Source organism: Apus apus, chromosome 1 (assembly GCF_020740795.1).
Source record: "Apus apus isolate bApuApu2 chromosome 1, bApuApu2.pri.cur, whole genome shotgun sequence".
Lineage (NCBI taxonomy): Eukaryota > Metazoa > Chordata > Aves > Apodiformes > Apodidae > Apus > Apus apus.
This window is the reverse complement of record NC_067282.1, coordinates 8,226,576-8,252,807: the sequence shown is the minus strand read 5'-3', so window position 1 is coordinate 8,252,807 and position 26,232 is coordinate 8,226,576. Positions and strand designations below refer to the sequence as shown.

Below are 26,232 nucleotides of genomic sequence, written 5' to 3'. Positions count from 1 at the left end.
GGAATTAGACAGAACAGCATTTTCTTCACTCACTGACAGCTGAGCCAGCCCACTCTGCAGTCTTTCTGTGTATTGGAAGATCAGGAGCAAGGTAATTTAACCTTGGAAAAATAAAAAAAAACAAACAACCAAGAGCCCGATTTCAGCCCTCACAGTTCATATTCCTTATTTTGATCTAATAAAAAACACAGCTTATACCGTCAAGAACAGAGGTGGTTTGAAGACAAGAGTACAAGATAGAACTAAGATACACATCTACTTATTTCAACCTACTACCACCTGTTCAACTTGAAAGACAAAGTGAAAATAGTATGAACTGGGACTGTGAAAGTTCCTTCAACAATAAAGGTGGTTCAAGGGACTTGAGGCAGTATCCATCTTTTTTTAAAAAGTCAAAAAGACAATGTTCACCGTTATTCTGGGGTATCATTTAAGCATGACAAAGGTTTAGGTAATATTTGGGTACAGAAAAACAAAGACACAAAGTGATGAAAAAATATATAATGTTTCTCTATTAGATCGAGGGGAGGAAAAAAACAGGGGAAAAATTACCACAACTTGTAAATTAGGTACTTAGATGATCCAAGTACTTTTAAGCAAGCAGTGTCTCTAAAGTGCTTTAGTAAAACTGAAGACACAAAGCTGCACTACAGCTAACAACTCAACAAACCCATGTTCTCCAAATCCTTTAGCTACAGCTGGCTCATGGCTGGTGGGAACCCTGTCCTGCTTGGCCTCTTACTCCACTGTTGATATTATCTTGTGTGTCCCCCCTCACATTTCTCTTTTCTTCTCTGCTCAAGCAGTGTATCTGATAATGGGGGCAGGTAAAGGGGAAGCAGCCAGTCTTGGCACTCAGCGTAGTCCATCAGTCATCCTCAAAAGTATACAGAGTTAAAGGAGTGAGAGGGATTCAAAGGAGATGTTTTGAAAGGCACTCAAGAGGAGCAACCTCTTCCCCACCGACCACAGCGCCCAGCCAGAGCCTCCCCCCAAGCCCCTCCCCTCCCGGCAGCTCCCACCACCACTGCCAACAACTCATCACCACGTGAGGAAAGCAACACAAATCATCTGTCTCTGCTGGTAACAACATTGCTGCTGTGTTGTAGACCCTAACTCACCTTTTCTATCCTCTTGCCCACTTTTCAGGAGAGGCTGTGGAGTTGGGACGGGGGGGAGGCAGACACCAGCACGGCTCTGCACCAGGATGGCACCAGGTAACAAACAGTTGCTCTGATTTCTAAGAGATGCTTGTCTCCTTCTAAATCTTACTACCAAAAGGAGTGTTTGAGATACTGTAAAGAAATTTATTCTTATGCATTTGAATACCTCAGTCTCTCAAGTTTGGTTTTGTTCTCTATGATGCACCCAGGCATGCACACGTTGAATCATCATTGATATATTGGAAGTTTTTCTTAGGATATTTTCAGGAAAGAAGTCTGGTAACTCTTGGTGTCTTCACACTAAAGTAAATATGCTTTAATAACATGGTAATATCTATCTTATCTGAAGATGTATACATTCAGAAGAAAAACATGAATATTAAATGTTGCATTCTAATCAGTAAACTTCCTACATTTTTATCATGTACTTTCTCAAGAAAATTGATATGGCATAAGAGAAAAACCTTACTGAACTGAACATTATTTGACAGATGCCTAATTTAAAGGAATACTTTAAATGCTATTACCAAATTGGCAAAACAGATGACAGACATCAGGTGATTGTCACTAAAAGCGCAGGTGAAATTCAGTTGCTACTCAATGACAACACAGCTTTGTCTTTTTGAAAGGTAAAAATAAAAGAGCAAACTTCCCAATTCATGAGATGTATCTTTAGGATGTATCAAAAGTATAAATGGATAAATAAATCATAAATAAAGCATAAATCTTTATACCCTTGACAAGGTTCTCTATATATATTACAAAGTCTACTGTAGTTTTGTATTTTATATTATTGTAAAAGTGATATTAATTTTATTTGTAAGTTAGAAGGAGGCATTCAAATATTTGATATAATTTTCCATGTAGGAAAGAATTCTTTGATGTCTTTTCCCTGTCATTCCCATCTAAAGACTCTGACTCAGAAAAATTAGTACCTAAATATATACAGTATAGATGTGCATATACACACGTTCCCTTCCTTTTTTGCTCCTATAAGTAGTACACAAGATTTTTTCATATTAAATCTAAAAAATGGGTTCATGAAATAGGGTAATACAAGCCACATATGCAGAAAAAGTTAGACAAAACATCTTCCATAACTTACCAGCATTTCCTGAATTCTTAACACCACCCAAGAGGAATTATTTTCATATGATTTCTAGGCAACTTTAAGGAAAGACATTAGCCTAGATTCATTCCACCCAGACCTAAGCAAGTAATTTTGGTGCACAATAACCTATCACATCAGTTAGAGAGAGGCAGCTCTTCAACAATGCAAATGAAGCCCACACAAGACAGGAACTGCCCTCCTGATTTTGCCTATCTTTTTCCTCATATTTCCTAATCTAAACATATCAGACAAGTGCCTAAAATAGAAGATGAATCTTGAAAACCTGCTCACAACAGGCACTGTAGGCACGCTAATGATCTAATTGTTGCAAGATTTCCTTTAATGCTAGACTGGAAATCAGAACTGACTTCTTTCATATGAATACCATTATTGTCCCAGTTCTCCTGCAGTACCCAAATGAATAGGTGAGACACAGTAATTTGTACTTGAAAATACAAAATCATAGAACAGTTTGGGTTGGAGTGGATCTTCAAGATCATCTAGTTCCATCCCCCCTGCCATGGCCAGGGACACCCTCCACTAGACCAGGTTGCTCCAAGCCCCATCCAACCTGGCTTCAAGAACACAGAAATTGAAAAAGATTTTTTTGAGAGGGAAAAAAAGAAAAAAAAAGAAGAAAAAAGAAGAAGAAGAAAAAAAAATTGCTCATGGAAGTCCTACTGCAGCCATTGCAGATGACTGGAAGGTGCAAGAACATCATCAGGGGAGACTCTCAAGCCTACTAAAGATGTCCACATTGCAATTTTGCACGCTAGCATGCATTTTCTTTGCAATACCTTTAAGTCTAGTTGTATGAAAAACTAGTAATAACAAATTCTTGCACTTAAAATATATGCGAAAGACATATCTTTAACTCTGCTACATCCTTTTTGAGATAAGAGGTGGATAGACAACATCAGCATGGGGAGACCAGTCTCTCTCCTGTGAATGCAGCAGAGAGCTACAAACAGCTCTGCAAAACTTCAGAGCAACTACCCTTCAAACCAAAACCAAAGCAATAGTACACGGCACTGCACGTTTTACTGGACAATAAAGAAGTGAAATTCAGTTGAAGTTTGGTAAAAGAGTATGAGAGAGAGAAAAATGTACTTCATGAAAACAAAAAAAGTAAAAAGACTTTCTCCCCTTTTATTCTCTTGGTTAATGAACAGAAAATAGGTCATCTCACTTTTCTACCCCTATTTGTATGTGAAGTGAGTCTATGCAACTCTGTCTGCAGTGCTCTGCCAAAGAAGTGCCAGAGTTAACCTACAAGGTTATCTTCTCATCTGCAACCCCCTCCTGCAAGATCATGTTTTACTTTTGCTCACACTAAATAAAATGAACTGATATTTATAGCATTTCTTAGGAGACTGAATGTTTCCATCTACTCACCAGGTCATCCAAAATACCCCAGAAATCAAGCTACGTGACAGTTACCAAAACACTGTTTCAAGCCACTAAATTTGAGATGTTTATATAAGAACAGTAAAAACCATATATAAACACAGGGAAAAATTCTCATCTGCTTTTTTCCTTCTGATTTCTTACCTAATAATTCAATAGCAGAAGACTTTTAACGTACTCCTGTAATTCTACAGCAAATGTAAAAGAGTTAAAAATAAACTTTATTAGACAGGGGAAGAGTATTTGACATTAAATCCATATGATAGCAACTCTGACTATGAAGCTTGCTCATTCTACAGTAAAAAAAAAAGAGAGTAGAATTAAAAGGGAAAAATATCTTTCAAGTAATTGCTTCTGTACAAATGTGAGCTTAGGTGATTAACCAAGAGACTGATATGGCATTGGTACCACACATTTTTAAAAGAAAATAAAGACACTTTGAAATATCATGTCGAAAATACTGAATAAATTACAGGATATGTATTTCATGGGGAAAGAAGAATAAATAGCTGTAATTTGGGAGGCTAGAATTTCATTAATGAGATAGAATAAAGGGCTCTGCAAACAAAAGGACCTTTCTTAAAGGCCTTCAGTGACTTTACACAAGTTTCAATGTTCCATCTTAATGGCAGTATATGACAGTGCATCTGCATTTCTTAGATGCTCTTTTCATTATGTTTTTCATTATCTATTTTCAAACAACAGATAATAGATAAATGACATTTAGAGATGGGAAGCTTTCTGTTGTGAGCTATTCAAACCCCAAGTTATGAAAAACACCATGTTCTGCTTTGTGAAATCACAGCAATTACTTCTGATTGTCCAAAATTATTGTTTCAGAAAATAACATTTTAACATTGATCTCTGTAGAAGGCAAACTTCATCCTCAACTTATGATCAATCAAACATGAGAAACATTCAACTTCCCATAATAGCTGGTTTCAGCTTGTACATGGAGCTTTCCTTTCTAGGGTTCAGAGCAGATGAATTAACATATGTCTATTATAAACTGGTAATATATAGTCTAAGGATTAACCACTATAGCAACCAATGCTGATGTCTGCCAACACATATTCACCCAAATTGCTGGATATGTGGATAGGATTTATATATAGGTGTTCATTTATTGTGCAGAGTTTGCAAGTTTTCCATGATGTGGATTTCTTCAAATATGCACAAAAACACAGCCTTCCAAAAAGTATAATATTCAAAATAAAACTGCTACTAATTCAATTGTATTTTTAAAATACTTATTTTAGACATCACAGGATTCCTCCTGCTTGTCTGTTTTATTCTGTTCAATTATTCTAGAACAGTATTCTGGACAGCCAGTACTATGAATTACTTAAACTGAAATAAGATTACATGAAATCATGGTATAATCAAAACTTTTTTACCTTAATTCCATTTTAAACTGTTGGGTTTTTTTATTTTTTTTATAGAAGCACTAAAGAAAAGTATGTTTTTGTCACAACACACTTAAAATTTTAAAATAAATCATACATGACAGCATATGACATCACAAATCACTTTTTTTTGGAGCAAGTGATGAGTATTAAGCTCCCATGTAGCTCAATGTCACCTGAGAATTATTCCCTAAAGATATGGAAATGTTGCTGTCCCCAGACACACTTCTGTATGTAAGTTTCCGAGGAAAAAAAGAGTTGGAAGGGGAAAGAATCCTGCTTCTACTGTGGTTACCAAAACACATGCATTATATAGACACATGACAGATTGCACTATACAAACTGTATATCACAACTATTCACAAATGAGTGATGCAAAATTTTACCAATTCCAGTGAAGCTGAGCTGAATAATTTTAAGAAAAAAAACAGGGGTATAAAAAGTTAGGAGAAAAAACAGGGGTATAAGTTAGGAGAAAAGTACCAGAAAAGGGAGAATGGAAGAGAAGAAAGAAAAACATACAACACTAAAATGTCTTTCCTCTGTCTGTAAATATAATTTTGTTGCTTGTAAACCCATCACCTGCATTTCAGCTGCCTTTTTCCTAGTATGTTTTTCAATTTTTTGGTCCCATCTGCTGACTTGATCTTATTTTTTCCCTCTTCAGTCACTTTCTCCTTCCTTCTTCCTACCATCTTCCTTTCAATATTGCTCTTCTGAATTCACCGCTCATTCTGACTCCCTGCTCAGGCCATCTATTATTGAAGTATTCCTGTGTTTTCTTCTATTTCAGATCTGTGTTCTCACTTTTTTACTCTCAGATTTAGCACCTTTTTTTTCTTCTTGTCCTGTAGTAGATACAATAATGTTTGAACACTCCTACAGAGGTCTGAGGAAACTCCAGATAAATACCAAGGCTGCTTGGTGAAGTTTTCAACTAGTGCGACAAAACTGCCATACGGCTGGGATGATCAGGAGTAGCAGGTCAACACCATGTGAGGACAAAGGCTTCCAACAGAGAATAAAGGGCATTTATTTTACAACTGGAGAAACCTTTTCTGTTCCAAATGATAGGAACATGACCTGAATACTTTTTTTTTTTTTTTTTTCTTTTTAAAGTAATCAACAGCCCAGATCCATTCCCAGAGCCTTGCTGCTGCTTTGGAGACAGAAATCAGATGTGCAAGGGTTGGCAGTCAGAGAGAAGCATCAGTAAACTCTAACTGTCTGGCCAAAGAACCTATGCAGAATTTGTTTTGAAAATAACTTGAGACAGACATTATGAGATACAGAGAAAATTCATTATACTAGAAAAGGAAATATATTTTAATTCCTCCACAGAGAAAACAGTTCTGAAATTTCCAAATTAAATAGCTTTTCATCTCCTAGGTTCAGCAAAGATCACCTTAAGCCAAAAGTCCATGTGAGCGCTGAAGGGCATCTCTGCTTTCCATGCTCATCCCAGTCGCTGGCTCATAGCGCCGATACCAGCTACTACATCATGGTTTGAGCTGTGCAAGGAAAATGATCCAGCTCAAAACTACACAGAGCAGAAACAGTGGCTACGTTTAGTTAACCCAGGAGCTGCCAGGAATGCTACCAGAGCTGCTAACTGGGGACAGTCATCGCTTTAAAGTTTTGAGAACCTAATAACCTTAGATAAAGCAATTTTTATCAACTCAGAAAGTAAAGATTACTTGGCTTTTATTCCCTGAGACATTTGACACCCAAGTATCAGTCCTGTTTTGGTAGAATAGAGGTAGACGTACATTAAGCCTCTTTATAGAAAGGTTTTAAGCTTCAAATCACACCACTTAGGTATAAGGATTTTATCTTTAATAATGAAAGGGATTATACATGGTCTTGGTAACTATGACTGCTACTGCTCTCAGCATCTTTTTTGACATTTTGGTGGGGTGGGAAGGACAACAAACCACCCTAGGAACAGAGTTGTTTTGAGACAAAGCAAAAGACAATTTTTTGGTTGTTTTTCAGGACAACAAACGCTTGTCAGCAGTTAACAGGGTTTTCTAGTCAATGGGAAAATATTCTACAAGCCAAGACCTGATTTTGAACAAGGTGTTTTTTTCTGAAAGTACTAACATGACTTTGTCAGTTTGATCTGCTTACAATTAAGGAAAGGCTGAAGTGATTTTGAGTCATTAAACAGAGGAAATGCAGCTTAACAACTTTTCACAATTCACAGAATCACAGAATAGTTATGGTTGGAAAGGACCTCTGAGGTCACTGAGTACAAACATTAAAAAAAATTAAAAAAACCCACCCCAAAAATACCCACCACACACAACTTACAATCTTGGCCACTAGAACATGCCCTGAAGTCCCTCATCTACACGTTTCTTGAACACATCCAAACATGGTATTCCTTTCATCTTTGGATGACAAGGAAGATGGGAAGATAGCTTCCCATGGGACTGTGGATTTATCCACAGAAGATTCTTCTAAGAGCTGTCCAAAATACAAATTAAGGGGATCAATTATTAAATTCATCTATGGAATAAGACAATGACCAAGTCACAATCCCAGTCCAGATGAACTGGACAGTAACTCTGAGGACTGATCAAGTGACCTCGCTATTGTCTCCCTTCTTCCTGAGCAGTTGTTCTTCTCCTATTATATTTTTATAATGAGAAATTGCAGAAAAACACTTTCATTTGGTGTGGTAGAAGGGTAATATTTCTCCTTCTACTGGTAAGTCCCTGCTCGCCTGGACCTCCAATGTGTTCCCTGTCTCTGCCGTCTCATCTGTTCCCACCCCATATGTCTACAAGACATGGCGGTTTCTACAGCACAGAGCTGTACCTGAACAAGTTGCATTTAAAAATCACAGCAAGGTTACCCTCCTCTGAAGACTTTACTGGCCACTGGCTTTGACAGCTTACTACATATTTCACAATGTGACAGCCACTGATGTGCATCAAAAAGTGGAAGAGATTGAGAAAATCAAATACTGTATTCCTTTCCCTAAGCTGTAACACTCACGATATCCAAAATCTGTTCCTACAGGTCGGAAAGGAAAGACAATCTGCAACCTCATCAGGGAAACTTCTCATATTCTAAGTAAATTCACACCTGCCACTATTTGGTTTTGTAAGAAGAAATGTCTTGCTCTGTTATCTCTTACCCTTTCTATCACAGCCAGTGAGAACAGACTACTTATTCTTTTCCTCTTTTCAGCAGTCTTGTACATACAGGAAGACAGTTGTTCCATCCCTTATTTTTTAAAAATCAAAAAACTACAATCCATCCTTTTAAATAAACTATGTTTTCCAAATTCCAGATCTCTGGAGACAGAACTCTGAAGTTCCTCTGCCTCTTTCCTATTATTTTTGGTGTGTAATAATCAAAAAGGGCACCAAAAATGCATTGAGAATCTAAAGTTTGAGTACAACTGAAAGCTCCTTATCTGTAAATGCTCCTTATCTGTAAAAAGCTCAACCTTGCAATTTTTAAGCAGCTTTATGGTTTTTCAGATCATATCTCCAGTTTGCATCTATCTGAATTTCAAGACTTTTCTGCAAAGTATCTACACATATAATAACCATTTTCACTGTCAACTTCATCATTATTTAAATACAAAAATACTAAACAACGAAGGACCTAAGTAGGTGTTTATCAATATAGTCAATCCAACCTCTGTCTGACAGTCAACCTCTGACAACAGCTCTGTTCACGTTATCCTGGGGATTCTGAGCTTACCCTAAATTATTTTCACCCAACCACCTACACATGGTTACTTTCGGAAAGCACCACATGAATCTTTGTGAAGAAGTTCTAATCACAATACCAATTACAGTCAGAAAGAAAAAAGAAAAAAAATTGTCTAAGCTAATTATTTTTTAATCAATCTACTGGAATTTATTCTGTGTTTACAAAAAGAGTAATTTTGATTATTTCTTTCCTGATAATTAAACTAATGGACTTACAACCTCCTGGTCCTTTATTTTAATTCCTCTCTTACAACTCCAGGACAAAGGATTTAAATGTTCCTGATAAATGTTAAACAGGATAATCATCAACCCTGGCATAAAGCAACTGATTTTAGAAGAGAAAGTAGTTTGGAGCCCATTCACCTGCCAGTGTTGCCATGCCAGGTCAGGGAGGAATCCACCAAATACCTCTGGGCTCGGGTCAAATCTCATTTAACTTCCAGGTTGTCTCCTACGTCTTACCAGACATAAACAGGGGACAATTAGCTTCCCCCAGAATCATACAACATTTATAGCTTTGACCAGCACTTCAGTGTTTTGGGGTTGGTTCAATCAGCATTCAGACAGACAGGTGTCTAACTTCAACCTTACAAGTTAAATTCTCCAAAGCTGTAATATCATGGCTCTGGGAAGTAGAAGAAAATAAAGCAAGGAGAAGACTGCCAATATGAGGGTCTTAATGGCTGGTAGATGAAAGGAGGAATGCTTCTTCAAATCCTTTAAATGAACAGCTTTCCCTCACGGACAGACTGTTCTTGGTCAGTATCTGTAAGTAATTCATAAGTAAGGGAATTACAGAAAAACAAGCTGTAGCTTCCAGAGTTTTGCAATTACCAGGGGATCATATGGCTTGAAGAACCACAGATGGCTACATGCCACAGAAAATTCCAAGTCAAAGGGTTGTGGTCAAAGGTTACTTTAGCAAGCAACTTTCCAGCTTAAGATATAATAAAGAAAACTTGAGAGGTCTGATATTTAAAAGGGAAACAATGACAAGGTAAATACTTTATTACACATATCTTGCAAACCAAGAGAGAAAAAGTTATTAAAATGAGTGTCTCATCCAACCCCATTACTGTATGTTCTAAAAAAGAAATACAACTAGTAACCTGTGAAAACACATGTGAAACTACTTCACTCTGAAATCAAAAGAAGGTAGTTGCACCCACACACATGTCAAATATTGGATAATATTTATGACTGTAAAATTTCATTTTCCTGTTCTCCTCTGTTTTCACCAGAAGAAAAAATGTTATCTTCTGTTGCTAACATTACCTGCCATAAGCTATTTAAGAACTGACATGAAAAGCAGTGGTTTCTGCCATTTTCATACCATGTAGTGTTAGATCTCCAGGGTCTTAATTATGAAAAGAGAAGAGGTTCTTTAAGTAATGAGTATAATCACCAGAAGATTTAAAGCATTTCACTCAGAATTTCCTCTTTTAGGCCAGTTATGTTCCCAGCACTGTGTATTTAATGCTATTTTTTTTAAAGCACTTCACCCAACCCAGAAATATACAAGTTTCAGATGAACACCCAAAACCAAGTAATCTCTTAGAAATGCTCTTTAAAATAATATTTACAAACAGAAATAGATACAGTAGTGACATACCTGAAAAAGAACATGAACAGAGCAGCTGTGATGCAGAACAAAAGGACCTACAAGAAGGAAAAAGAGAATTATTACATAAAACATCAAACTACAGCTGCATGTTCTGGATCATGAAGATTTTACAACTATTATAAAAGTAACACTTTATTTATATGGTTCATGACCAGAATGAAAGCTTGTCTGAATCCACCTACAGGGATTCTCTGGTTTCTAGTGGACTTTAGAAGTGAAAAAAATATGAAATCCAATCCAGGATAGAGGGACAACAGAAAAGAAAACTATGCCACATACAATAGTCTGAAATAAAATAATAATTAGTAATAAAAAATAATAATACAGAATGAAAACAATAAAGCAACAGAATGAAAATTTAAACATTGTATATTGTCTGTCTTTGCTTTTGCAATTTATTCAAATATTATATTGCCAATTTCAGTATTAAATGCAGGATGTTCTAGACATCTGTACAGACAGCTGCTTCTGCTTAACTGCTGTCCAGCAAGTCTGAGAGCAGATAATTCTCTTCCCAAACAACAGTGTCTTTTCTAATAGTTTATCTTAAGTGTTAAACTCACTTGGAATAATCCCATCTAGCTCTAGATTATCACTGTGGTCATACAAGAGTCAGTGAACAAACTTAGCAGCTTTCCAGCACAGAGATGGGAAGGTCCTACCTCTTCCTTCCTGCCATCCTCTCCGCTGAGGCTTAATGCCCTTACCTCCTCCTCACCACCTGCTCAGTGCCTCACAAATGCTGAGGAAACCAAACTCAAGGAAGAAAGAACAGGAAATAACTTAGGATTTCTCTGCCAATTTGGTGAGATAAGGAGATCACTAGAAGGCTGTTAAAGCAGTAGAGGCACAGGGGAAGGAGGATGCCTCTGTGCCAGGAGCAGAGAAGGGGAGAAAGGATGAAGCCATCCTCCCTGAGATACCAACAAGCCATTGTACTTTAACTTAGAACTGCTTGTACATACAGCTGTTTCAGGAACAGCTGTACCATGCTTTCAATTCATAACCTTCCTTAATCCCTGCCAGTTCTGTCAGATACAGCTGGAGAGCAAGAAATACTGTTCTAGATACACTGGCTCACATTCATGCCATCATTCAGGATGCAAAAACCTTACAGGCAAATCACAAGTGTTCTAGAAAACACTGGCACTTATTTTGAAGAGTAAAAGAAGTTTTGATCAAGATAGGATAGGGATAACTGAAGTGAGAAGAAGTGGAAATGCTGGCAGCTGTGCACACTTGAAGGTTATAAACACCCAGAACAGTAGGCTGCTGGGTGTTGATACAGATCAGAAAGTGTGATAAAAATTTGAATAGGGAAAGTTTACAATGACTTTCAGAGAGAAAAATCTTACAATGAGACTATTTCCCTTTTCTAAGTCCTCTGGCATGCGACTTAAAATTAGGTCACACAAAACATTATAACACTTTTTGTGTAAACTACCCTTTATTTCCTTTTCCTTCAGCAGTATTGTATTTTATTATTCTGCATCAAAACTGTGATCATCTGAAATAATTTTATATAAAATAATTAAGGGAAGGTGAAGACAATGATATCTTTCAAGTCAAGCTAGAAGGAAAAGCAGACATATCTAAACTCAAGTCCTACTTAAAAAGATCTGCCCTAATCCTCCAAAGTTCAAACCATATTTAATCATTCAAATATCAATCATCAGTTCTTTAGATGCCATTTCTGGGAGACAGAAGGGACAAGCAGCCTTAACATCCAGAGCAAGGATATCGAGAGATAAGTGAAAAATGGCAAAGAACAAGTTTTCTGGGGACAAAAAAAGGTATGTGTCTGCATATTAAAGGCACTTCACCAAATATCTTCCTTTTCTTGTCCTTTTTTCATTTATTCCTTTTAGATATATTTTTTTAAATAAGTTTGATAACATCCTAGTAAGTATTTATACACATCATTAAGATTCCCTCTGAGCTCCTTTTTCTCCGAGCTAAACCACCTCAGCCTTCTCAGCCTCTTCTTGTACGAGAGATGGTCCAAGCTCTTATCTTCATGGCTCTTCACTCCAGTATGTCTTGGATTGGGAAAGGCAGCACTGGACACAACACCACAGATGTGTCTCACCAGAGCTGAGCAGAGGGTCAGGATCATCTCCCTTGACCTGCTGGCAATACTCCCTCTCATGCAGCCCAAGAAGCTGGTGACACCCTTTGCCAGAAGGGCCCCTTGCTGGCTCAGGTTCAGCATGGTGTCCAACAGGACTTCCAGATTCTTCTCTGCAAAGCTGCTTTCCCGATGCTCCCAGAAGATACTGGTGCCTGGGGTTATTCCCCACCAGGGGCAGGACTTGGCACTTCCTTTTGTTGAACTTAATGAGGTTCCTGTCAGCCCATTTTTCCAGCCTTTTGACATTCCTCTGGATGGCAGCACAATCATCTGGTGCAGCAACAATTCCTTCCATTTTACCACCTGCAAGCTTGTTGGGGGTGCAGCCTCCTGTCCACCCATCCAGGTCATTAATGAAGATGCTGCTGATGCCAGTATGGACCCCTGAAGTACACCACCAGTGACTGGCCTCCCACAAGACAATAAGAAACAACCAACACAACAAACAACTAAAATAAAACTATTGTAATTTTCTTCTTTGACAGATCTTTTAAGAAAGGTAGCAGTTGTAATTTGTCTGAATTTCAGTGCACTTTTGCAGCAGTTGCAGGGAAGTGGGCACAGAGCTGCACAAGAACACCTCACTCTCATAGTTAGCAGTTCATTATCACACTAAAAGGCATTTTAACTGAGGTCACCAAAGAGGTTTTGCTTCCTTCTTCAGTAATGATCTGAATGATGGAAGAGAGATTATGGCACAAATTCACAAAACCCTGCAGAGGCTAGTTCTTCACACAAAGTAATTGCATGGCCCAAAGTCAACAAGATGAATTTCAATAAAAACAAATCTGAAGTAGCTGGCAAGAGAAATCACATACACAAAAACCACGACAAGAAACAAATGTGTAAGCAGTACAAGACTACAAAAAATGCCACAAATCACAAATAAATAGGCCCCAGCAATGCAATGCTGCAGAAAGCACTGGTTATTACAGGCTGGCTTAGAAGCAGAGGAAGTGTATGAGGAATGCCTGAAAGAGCTGGGACTCTTTAGCCTGGAGAAGAGAAGGCTGAGGGGAGACCTCATTAATGCCTGTAAGTATCTAGAGGGTGGGTGCAAGGAGGATGGAGCCAGACTCTTTGCAGCAGTTCCCAGTGACAGGACGAGGGGCAATGGGCACAAGCTGGAACACAGGAAGTTCCATTTAAATATGAGGAAAAACTTAACGGTGAGGGTGACAGAGCCCTGGGACAGGCTGCCCAGGGAGGTTGTGGAGTCCCCTTCTCTGGAGATATTCAAGACCTGACTGGATGCACCTGAGTAATGTGCTGTGGGTGATCCTGCTTTAGCAGGGGAGTTGGACTAGATGATCTCTAGAGGTCCCTTCCAACTATGGCAATTCCGTGATTCCGAGTGTATTACATGAGTGACCTGGCAACTCCCCAAAAGACAGTGTTGGGCACTACTGTTAAGGAGAAGCATAGACAAAACAAGATAGTTCAGACAAGCACAACAAGAAGAACAGGCATGTAGTGTACAGCCGCTGGGAAACTGCTTAAACTAAACAAGGTAGCTAGGGGCAAACATGCCAATTATTTTCATATAATTATTATATACTGATAAATCTGTGTCATTCAGTACAGAAGGACAAAGACAGCTAAATCTACAGCAAGGAGAACATAGGTTAGATATTCAAAGAGCTCTCTCTACAGGGTAGAGCTACACCGGAACAAGATGACTATGAGATTGTGGAACCTCCTTTTTCTGAGGTGTTTCAGATCAGTAGAGGCAAAACTGTCCTAGCAATGCTGTGGAGATGTTTGACACTGTCTCTCCCAATATTTACACCATTGAAGGACTGCAAAATATGCAGCTAAACCAGTCTGTTGTACAATAAATGCAAAGCCCAACGAGGAAAGCTCAATGATTGTCATCATACCACCAAGAAACAGAAGACAAATGCTCCAAAATTACTTTCAAAATCAGCCTTTTTTTTTCAACTTTTCCCCATTCTATAGATTATTTTTGTAGCATCCTCAGTCCAATATGTAATATCTATTTTAGATTTAAAAATACCTGCACTAAAAAAGAAAAAAATACTAATGCCTACAAAAATATAACTCTAAACAGTAAGTTAATTTAAGTCTTAGAATCTAGTGAGCATAAAGTCTCATTTGGGATTTTTCTTGCCGAGTCCATCACTTTTTGATTTATGACATAAGGTCAACAAATTGTGCTTGGCAACACACAGACCTTGAAACTTTCCAGCTGTGGGAGCAGAAACAGCAAGCAGTCAAACTATGTGTTTCTAATGAGAATGATACACCCTAAGTATTTTCACATTTTTAAAGGGATGTGCACAGTTTACAAGGAAAATTCCCTATGGTCCAGGCCAGGTTAGCATATTTGGTGTTTAAGGAGAGCACTGTAACTTAACTGATCATATTATATTTTACTGTAATACACTAAACCCTAACAAATAAAGAGGAAATTTGCTCTTTCCTGATCTGTTGGCTGACAAAGCCAGTATTCTTTTTTTTTTTTTTCCCCAAGAAAGCTTAACCCTCATATAAACAGCATCACAAAGCAACTTTCAGCAGTTCCCAGTTCTAAACACAAAACAAAAAGCTCTGCCTGAACAGTCTCCAGCAGCCCCAGTAACACCAGCAGCAGCTTGCAGATGACTTGCAGCCTGATCCACAGATAAAAATCTGAGACGAAAGAAAAGAAAAATAACACTGACAAAACTTTCAAAACTACACTTGAGTCTCATGTATTCAGATTGTTCATGTATATTACGTAACAGCAAGGTTACATGTATTTTCCTGAAGTATTTTCATTCTAGTCAAACTTCCTGGGGTAAAAAGTCTCTAATTGGAGGCTGTTATTTCTCCCATACAGTCAGAATAGGAGTAGGGTTTAAGTGTGAGATAAAATAACACAGACTTTGTATATTTGGAAAGAAAAAACAACACTGAAGATACACATAATCTATGTAAATGACAGGAGAAGGGAAAAGGGACAGATCAGTGACACCAGTTGGTAGAAGCATTTAGAGTGTCACAGTGACAGTTCAACACTGAACAGTGTCAAACCCAGCTCACAGAAGACCTCAGGCTGTTTCAACCACTGGCACCTCAACACCTGATTTCAAGTATATTCACGAAGCCTGAAAACCATCACCTTCTTGATCAACCACTTTGAAATGCATGTGAGAGCTATACCCACACTTGATAAAAAAACAAAGTTACTGGTCCTAGCTCCAGAAGGCTGTGTGCTGCAGAAAAAAAGAGCTGTCACCTAAAGTCTAAGGAAACTTTTATTGGCAAAAATAATGGAAAAATAAAATCCCAGTTAAAAGAAGTCTCTGCAAAAATTATTACTTGAGCCAATTTCTTCCAGATCACTAATTAATATTTTTACAAGTGTGGCCACAGTAATAAGGATTTAATACTACTTTGCATTTGCTTTCTCAAATGAGTATCTTTTAATACAGATTTTCAGTTTTACAAGCATTTTGTGATCTATATAACTGGGAGGCTTGTATAGGGGTCACAAATTTTCACTCTTAAAACTCATGATCCAGAACAAAAAACAGCACTATTTCAAGTATGTTTTTAATCCTTAAAACAAGTTACTTATCCACAGAAGAGCTCACTACTGTCTCTGCTGATAGAGGTTACAAGCCCCCTTTTACCTTTCTACACCTAGCTGAATAGCAATATGGCAATTGCAGTATCTGTTATTCTATCAGCCAACATTACCAGGGAGGAAGGAAGATGCTCCTTTAAACTTCTGTGTAAAAAATCCATTATTCAGAATAACCCCAACTTCAGACAGGAGGAAGGACTTTTTTTTTCCTAAAAGCCATTTTATTTTTTTTCCATACATATGGAAAAAAAAACAAGACTTAACTGTAAGTCTACAGAGCTACACAAACAGCATTGTGACAATCATAGAAATTTGTCAACTGTTGCCTGTGGTTCCTAAATTTTTATTTCTAAACATGCTATTGCTCTAATAACAATGCTTTCTACAGTTCTAAGATTATGTCTTAAACAACCTCCATTCTAACAAAAAAGAAGCACCAACACCCTTTTAAAATAATGGAAATAGATATGCAGATTAATGTAATGGCCTTATACTCCAAGATCAAGGAAATAAATGCACATGGAAGATCTCTTTTCTACCTGCACATTAATGGAACTTGTAGTGCCCTTATCATGAACAATCTGTATAAAACTGATATGCTGTTCTTTTCCAATAATGAATATCTGGTTAAAAAGCACTAAATTGCCTATTATTTTATAGTAGCAAAATGTTGTGGAAATCACAGCATCTCTCTCATTCATTAGGCAAGATACCAGAAGTCGTATAAAAAGAAGTTATGTGAAAACAGGTGTTATGTTTCACTGTGTTCAACACCTTAAAATCTGATCTGATGATCACTCCTATTAATGTAGTAGTTATTCTCTATTACTATTTCATGCCCCAGGGAAGAAATTAACATAGGGAATAATTAACCTGCTGGAATTACTCACCATTAGCTGACAAGGCAGTTCCTATATATAACAGCTACATCTTCACCCATATGGGACTGGAAGGGCCCTAAACCTATGAGCTGCTAATAACATCAGCTCTAGAGCTCACTGCTATGAACAGCACTTACTCTTTGTCACTGTGAGGGGAAGGCTGGAGCAGCCACTTACTACTAGATTATATCAGCAAGGGGTTCAGCAAGTGGTTGTCCTAAGCACCAAACCAGTTTCAATCTGTTCTCCCACTCTCCACCTTAGTTCTCTAATTACTGTCCCAAGTGAGTAAAAATCACTTGAGGAGGTTTTTATTGTGCCCCCCATCACTTTTTTCTCACTTCTTAGACTGCTAGTCTTCTTGGGCTAGCACAGCGGATTCTCCTGAGAGCAGCACTAGCATAACTTTATTCTCACCAGTTAGAGAGAAAAAAAAACCACAGGTGGCTGGAGAGAGCAACTTCATGCCCAGGATACAGGACCTGCAACAAAACTAAAGCTGCCAGAATCTTAATGCTTTGGTTTATTTAGGAGAAGACACTTAGGTAGCTGGAGTATCACTACAAGTGCCTGGATGAGTGAAGTCTGCCAAATTCAGACCAGTAAGATGGCAACTTTTCCTCCAGTTAGCAAGTTTAATTAATGAAATATGATTAGATTGTTTTGTGCATGCTAACTGCACAATGCAGTGAGATTCCCTGGCCAGTGTTAACCAGTATTCAACTGGACAATTGTGTAGTCTCCTGGAGTGTCAGCATTCATTAATACAGTATTCCTGATGTGTGCCTATAAAATTTCTGAATTCATTGCTTTAATCTGAATTTCAGTATTGAATAAAACACAAACTTCAGTTCTGTCAAATGACTTATTATGCTTGTAGTGAAATTTTAGTGATGGCTGAAGGAAAAATATACTCCAAATCCTGCAGCAGCTGCATCACTATTGCAACCTTCCAGCTTTCTGTCTCCTCTCTCCAAGGCCAGAGCTGTCTCACAGACAGCACCTCAGAGGACCACATGGCTCCCTTAGACAGGGCCAGGGTGTTTTGAATGACTAACTTCTGTATTTAGCTACAAACTCCCGGGATTTTAAGCCCCCCCTGGAGACAGAAGGCGCCAACAGGGAATGTAAAGCACTTTGAGTCTCCTCAGGCACATACAGGTCAGGGATGACCAATACTCTTGAGTTCAGGATCTGACATAGATTTAACAAAACATGTGTCACAATCAGATATTACTCACAATACCTGCTGGGTACAAACGTGTATACAGTTTGGCACTGTCTGGTCACTCTGAAGTATACTACCTCTCTTGCACACATAATTTGAAAAATTGCAATCTACCTTTTTTTTTTTTAAAAAAAAATACCTTTTAAATAGTAATCTTTATAATATTCCTTATTTCTCTATTAACAGTACCCTTCAATTCCTAACAACTGCAGTAAGTAGCAAAAATAAGCTACTCGATTCTCAGTGTCACCATTGCTTGCTGAAGAAGTCACGTTGTTCCTGCACAGAAACATCATTATTGAAGTTTTTAAAACAAAGATATTAAGGTATTTTGTGTTGAAAACATGAAATTTGGTTTTGTACAAAAGCATAATGGCTTATGGAAAACAGTGGTTGTATTTTATTAAGCTCAAAATTCAAAGTGATCCCAAAAGAAGTAAGCCAATTGGTAATCCTAAAATGGAATCAGCTCTCTCTGGACATGTCAAATTATGCAAAGTTTCTCTTTCTTTCTATAGGAAATCCTGTAAAATTGAAGCCTTTATATCACCTGGTGTCCTCTACTTGAAATCCACTGTATTTGGGGATAATTTCGTGAGCTATCAAAAGTACTGGACAAAACTATTGCTATAATCTTGGTCACCCACACAATGATTCTTTTTCTAGTTTAATTCAGTAATTTCTGAAGCAATGCAACATTGCTGCTGTTGCTTTGAAATTGACAGGCTTTACAAAAATGTAGGAAAAAAAAATTGTCAGACACATATTGGGCACTTGGCCAATTAGTTACACCTACACCACTTCACCTGTTGCAGGTTCTTTTTTTTTCCTGCCAGCAAGCCTTAAGCAATCTCTAGACAGATAAGATCAGAAGAAACACTAGTATGTGTTATTTATACAAGAGATTATGTAGATTCATGTTAAAGCACTGTTGTTTGATCACAATTAAATTATTACAACTGGCAAACAGAAGGTAACTGAGCCAAGATAAGGAGCACCTGCCAGTCTCAGAAGAGCATGAATGAAAAAAAAAAAAAATTAAACCCTTGATTTTTTAGTTCACAAATTCCACATATACACATATAGTTATGTACTTCAGCACCCTTTATTTGTTCTCTCAAAAAAACACTTGTTAAGGTTCTTCCCCTGCTTTTTGTATTTCCTTAACCACAGCAAATAAAGCTACAACATACTGTAAGGGAGCCACAAAACAGCATTTCTTAATGCTCCTGAGAGGAGCTCATTGCTTTCAAGGATGCACAACACTTGAGAGACTGATGTACACAAAAGTAACTGACAAATGAAACCACAGTACCTTACTATTGTCCCTTCCTCAAAGAGCAAAGAACTATTTTACAGTCTATCATACTGGAAGAGCTGGTCCAGGCTCATTTCTGAAACCAATCAACCCTTTGGCAGGCAACCTAAAGGTGACTCCAACACAGAGCAACTGAGGACACACAGAGAATCATAGAATATGCTGAGTTGGAAGGCACCCATCAGGATCACCGAGTCCAACTCCTGTCCCTGTGTAGGACACCCCAAGAATCACACCATGTGCCTGAGAGCATCATTCAAATGCTTCTTGAACTCAGGCAGGCTTGGTGCTGTGACCACTTCCCTGGGGAGCTTGTTCCAGTGCTCAATCACCCTCTGGGTGAAAAACCTTTTCCTGGTGTCTAACCTAAAGCTCCCCTGATTCAGCTTCCTGCCATTTCCCTGAGTCCTGCAATTGGTCACAGGAGTGAAGAGATCAGGACCTGCTCCATCTCTTCCCCTTGTGAGGAAGCCACAGACTGCAATGAGGTCACCCCTCAGTCTCCTCTTCTCCAAGCTGAATAATCCAAGTGACCTTAGATGCCCCTCAGAAGTCATCCTTTCCAGACCCTTCACCATCCTAGTGGCTCTCCTCTGGACACTCCCCAATAGTTTGATGTGTTTTTTATATTATGGTGCCCAAAACTGCACACCTATACTCTAGGTGAGGCCACACCAGTGCAGAGTAGAGCAGGACAGTAACCTCATTTGACCAACTGGCAATGCTATGCTTGATGCCTTCAAACCTGTTCTGTACCTTCTGGTACCCCCAGGTCCCCAGGTCATGTCCCAGGCTATAGAACATTAACCCTCAATTATCAGCTTAAAACCACCATTCTGTTAGGTTGCCTCACAGCCACTTTCTCATCTCAAACAGAAAGGAAAAAAGCACACACAGAAAGATAAATATACATAGACAGTAACTACAATACCTTAGGGCTACAGAGATATCACATTATTCAGGAGGATTCCTCTTTCCTGAACTGAAAAAAAAAAAAAATACTCATCTGGCTTAGTAATAATTACAAAAGGAAGAGAAGAGCAGGAGACTCCAGCCAAAATATCACATGGACAAAAAGCTACCTTCCTGAAACAAAATACTCAGAATTAATCTCAACAAATACTCTGAAGACAATAACTTTTTAAGAAGTAAGTCCTTTTTTTTCCCCCTGTATTTTAAGGTACATTTAAACTAATCAATTTATTTCCCCCACACATCTGGCTGGATAATACTATGAATTCAATTGCTCAGTACAAAGACACGTACAGTACCACATGCATAACCTACACTTAAAGGGGATAAACGCAGCTGAAAGAACTGATGCTTTCCTAAAAGAAACTTCATTTTAAGTTATTAGGACTAAAATGAAATGCCCCCAAAATAAATTAAGCCAGTGACACATCTCCACTGACCACCAAGGCACGGTAGCTGAACCAAAGAGGAAACAGGTATAAGCATCATCTTTGTATTCTGAAGATAACACTTAAAAGTATCTTCTTCAACACAAGTATTTTATTTTGCATTTACCAGTGTGTGTGGGGAAAAAAAAACAACACAGCACAAAAGCTAGAGACTTGGTGTGGCTCATCAGGAGGCTCTTGCAACTTGTTCCCACCTGAGGTCTGTGTCACACGTGCTCACACACCCTGCCTTGCACACTCCAGCACCCTTCTACTAAAACTGTACCTTGATCCATGACATCAGTACACTCAAATATTAACAGAAACACCTTCAAATGGATAGCTGTTGAAAGCTTACACTTGGAATTCTGACCAAACAGGGAAAAATTAATAGCTTCCGTGATCCATCTGTACAGGAGACCATTTTTGTCACGAGACATGGTAAATTCTCTGCTTCCACACTGCAAGAAATGTATTAAACATGACACCGCTACATTTTCAGTTCATTTCCCATTTCCTGACATAGCTCAGCTTTAAGCCCCCCAACCACGACTTTAATACTCTGACAGTAGGCAATTTGGGGGCTTTGGTTTTCTAGTTTTGCTTTGTTTTTGGAGGCCTCCTGAGAAAATCAGCATGTCCTCAGCAGGGCAAGTCTTGCTACATTAGGCCTGCCTGGGTGGACGTGAACTTCAATGACTTTTGAAACCTTGCTTTACATTTTTGTGTTTTAAGTGAACAACTAAAGGCCATTTGGCAGATTTTATAGTTCATTCCTAATTTCCAGGGAGCATTTACAGTTCAGTTGATGGTATTTTTTCAAAGGTCACTAAGAAAGTTGTCACAAAGAAAATTTATTTACAATTTTTCAAAAATTCATTTGATGAATGAAAACTTCTCATGTGAAAAACCAAGCAGATCAAAGACAAACCCCCTACCTTAAAAAGGCTTCCTATTGTTTGTGAACTAGAAAACCTGCTTACCCAGAGCTTTTCAAAGCAGGCAATTCAGAAAATTCTCCATAAAATAAATCCAGTACATTTCTCAGTCAGTCTCAGCCTATGCCCAGCTCTGTTTAAATACCCAGGTTGTCTCTGAGAATCAGGACCAGGACAGATGTGCAGGAAGGCAGGATGCCAGAACAACTCCAGCCCTTCCCACTGAGAGAGTGATTAGACACGAAGCAGAGTCACACGGTCACTTGTGATTCTTCATGGTGCTCAGGCACTTGGAAACTGAAATAGTTCAAGTTTCTCTGCCTTTTAGATGCAAATAGTGTCTAATTTGTATAAGGCTAATTGTGGCAAAGACTGGTGCAGGAACCGATGCCAATTGATAAAATTCTTCAGAGATCTCCAAACAAAAACAAAGGAAACCTCCTTACCCTTCATGAGTTATTTAGCTGCCTTCACTTATTTTTCCTTTCCTTTACCATTCATGGTTCTTCTATCAGTGTGATTCCAACTCTACATTTCCTGTACTTCAAATGCCCAGCTCTGGATAACTGTAACTCTTCTCTGGTGTTGTTTTCATTCATCTCAAGTTACACAAACGTGTTCCTAATCTGACTTTGACCAGTGTAGATTTTTATCAGGAACTAATAATACACCAAAAACTGAAGCTGAAATTCAGTTTCACACTAAATCTGCTCTTGCCAGCTTTCTTCCATTACCTGAAGTGATCCTCATGACTTAATCCCAGAAATTAAAAAAACCCTCTACAATTAGTTTCCTGTTTCTGACCATATTAGTTTGAATCCTAGTCTGATTTACAGCCATTAATTCTGGGCAATTAACAAACCTACAAAGAATAAAAAATTCCTATGCTTTCGAGTTTAATTTCCTACAGAAATGAGACTTCATTGTCAATCAGTCCTCATCTGAACCTTTAAAACTTGTAGCCTGGTTTCAACCAAAGCTACATGTTTCAAAGAGTAGCTGCAAGAGTTCCTGCAAGAACCATTGAAACTGGCAGCTGGGTGGTAGAGAAGTCAAAATTTGTGCTCTCACCACCAGAAGAACTTTCTGGTTACACATGGGAGTCATCTCTTCCCTTTGGTCAGCTGTTTTTCAATAAAATCACTGAAAATAGTTAAAGTTAACATACGTGTTTTATATATGCAGTTTAGACATGAAGAAAAACCAGACAAAATAAAATTCTGTCAAATAACATCCTAAATAAAATGAACGGTTCTAAACACAACACCAAGCCTACAAACATACTTTCTCAAGAAACTTCAAATTATAAGAAAAATACACTTTAGCATTTGTTCTGCTTGTAAATTTATCCTAAATTATGCCAGAAAGAGCTTTAAAATATATGATCTACAAGGTGTAAACTTTTCCACACTTCTTTAAATTCACCATGTTATGTCACAGTAAAATACTTCTGAAGTATCTGAAACAGGCCCATTTAATTGAATTTGGACCCCAAAATGCTAAGCTATACAGGGCTTTGCTGTTGCTGATTTAAATACTCATTCACTTCAGAATTACAAACGATCTACAAAATTACCAGCATGTTAAATTTTCAGATACTGCTTCATATATACACACACACACATTCATTTATTTATCAGTAATATACACTACCATGTCCAGGATATTCATCAGCCTCACATGCAAGAGTTTTACACTATAGCACTGGCCTGTACTGAACCAAACTTAAAAATCTACACTTCAAATCTACATTTAAAGTTTAAGACTGTCTAAGATTGGGTTACTGCAATACTAAAACAAGCTGATGAGTTCTTCATGACACCTACACACTTTGCTCTGCAGGTTTGCTCATTGTTAGGCTGTGCTCTCATTCAGTCTGAAGCTTCATGAATTACCTTCAGACAATGTCGATTTATGTTGTCACCGTTCCTCCTCTCCAGCACCTTTTTTTCCTGATTACTGCCATGTGTCTTCTGCTGGCACAGAGATGCATAGAAAAACAAATCATAGAACTGATCCATCTGCAAGTAACTATGTTGCCCTCCCAAGGATTGAAAGGGGGCAGGGACAGGCAGCTGGGGTTCACATCTACCTAAAACAGCTTATGCCACACTGAGATAAAATTGTGCCTGTTACTGCTCCCTCCTAACAACTCAGCCAGCACCATTTGAAACTCACATCATCTTAACTGTGATGAATAAATGTGAAATAGTTGTGAACTGCTCAAGCTAGGACACATTGAAAATGCAGAAAACTACAAAAACTCTAACATCTCTAAATATTAAATCCATATGCAAACTGAAATTTAAGTCTGTTTACTTATCTGACAAGAATATTACAAATTACAAAATACTCCAAGTATTCTACTCTGTGCAAGGCAGCATTCTGAAAGCCACTGTATCCACTAATCATTCTTACTGGTGAAAACTATAAAGAGTATCAGAACACAATGAAATTCTGATAAGCACTAAAAACTAGTAAAGGGACAGGTTTAAAGGAGTAGAATCAAAGAATGTACTTTCATACTTCAGAAATAATCCACAGGGTTTTCCCACCATTGCACCCATCAAAGTATTACTTTAAGTAATGTATTTGATAATTAGAGAAAGGTGGGCAAATTTTAAAATTACTAGAAATTGTAGTATGTTTAAGACTTACAGTAATTTAGCTACAACAGACAATTTGTTACTTTTCAGCCTCCAAAATTTCCTGATCCACACCTGACCCTTTCGCTGTTCTCTCTGTTGTGCTGGTGAAACTGTGGGGCAGAGGCACGGGCAGGAAGGAGCTGAGGAAGCAAACACTGCAGCCAGGAGAAAAACACATTAAAGAATGTGCTCGGGAACTGTGGATTTCTTTTCTTAAAAAGGATGTTCAACTAACAGAGACCTACTACAAATGTTATTTTTGTATGTACACATATGCAATGGTATTTTGGTGTTTACTAACTGATGTGGGGTGTGAGTTGATTATAATTATTTATGTTTATGCATAAATCCTGGCATCTTGCATATTTAACATTACTATTTGTGTATCTTTCCACTACTTTGACCAAGTTTTCAATAACATTATGAACTACATGCATTTCTTTGCAAGTATGAGCCCCCTTGAGAATGTGAGGAGGGGGAAATAGCATGGTAAGCTAAAATGCCTCTCACGTTTCCCAAGCTAGGAGCCTTCCTGATGTACAGCTGACAGCAGTTGTCATCGTAAGATACAGTTAACTCCTCAGGGTAACAAGGGCTCTTAACAATTAAGATTTTATGTGAGCATGCTAGGAATGACAAAAACCAAAATTGTTTGCAAGGGGGTGAAAGCAGAGATTATGTGATCTGTTGAATGAAGGAGCTCATGTGGTGATGGAATTACTTCTCACTAAAGCTTCCAGAGAAGACATGGATATTCTATGTCACAGGAAAGGAAGGACTTAACAAGTTGAAGTTCTCACCAGAGACGTCTATTCCATTCCATTGCCAGAGGTTACCTTTTATTTGGCTTTACCTTGCAGCAGCAAAGCAGCTTGTGAAACGCACGGCATCTGCTTCACTGCAGTGAGCCGGGTAAGGGAGTCACACGCTTGGTGACAGCTGAGCAACGCAGAACAAGTCCTTTTGCTTTGAAAAGCCCCTAATATGTTCCTCTTCACCATCTCCTACATGGAGGCTGTGTGGAAAGAGGAGATGCTAACCAAAAGCTAAGGAAAGCACTATTTTCAACTGTTCTAGTTGGATTCACAGTGCCTTTCCCAAAGTTTTTATTAACCTTTAAGATCCTTAGAATTAAAAGAGAGAAGCTCAAAGCTGATATGGAAACCAGTAGAACAAATAAAGGTGTTTTGCTGACTTATTAATGTATTTCTTTTTAAACTATAACACAGCAAAAGCTCTTACACCAGGAAACATGCATTTTTCTTCTATTTCAGAACTTCATTACAATTTCCTTAGGATAAACCACAAACATTATATTATGTTAATCTTTCTCCTGACAGTTTTTAAATTGTCATGTTTTACTGACTACCATTTAAACGTTGGAAAATTTGTCACACGCTTCTTCACAGAAAAGTTACAGGTTCAGGAAAAATCCTTGACACTAGCAGAGAATACTACAGAGAAGCCAGATTAATGTCTGTTCCTCCTGCTATTGTTAGTCCTACCACACCACAAAAAAAAACAACAAAACAAACAAACAAAAAAAAAACACAAAAAACATACAACAAGGTTAATGTAAGATTATGCCTTTTGGTCATTGTTTAAATATTCTCTTAAATGTTCAAAAGCTAGTACAGATATTTGTTCCTGCCTA

General features: G+C 38.0%; 1 protein-coding gene across 1 annotated transcript in view; it reads right to left on the bottom strand.

Moving 5' to 3' along the window:
* The window catches only part of TMEM135 (transmembrane protein 135), a 175,677-nt gene that overhangs the window by 50,843 nt on the left and 98,602 nt on the right, over positions 1-26,232 (bottom strand). The window contains exon 6 of the mRNA XM_051620896.1: positions 10,431-10,477. Coding sequence (XP_051476856.1) covers positions 10,431-10,477 — 47 coding nt within the window. The remainder of the gene's footprint in view (positions 1-10,430; positions 10,478-26,232) is intronic.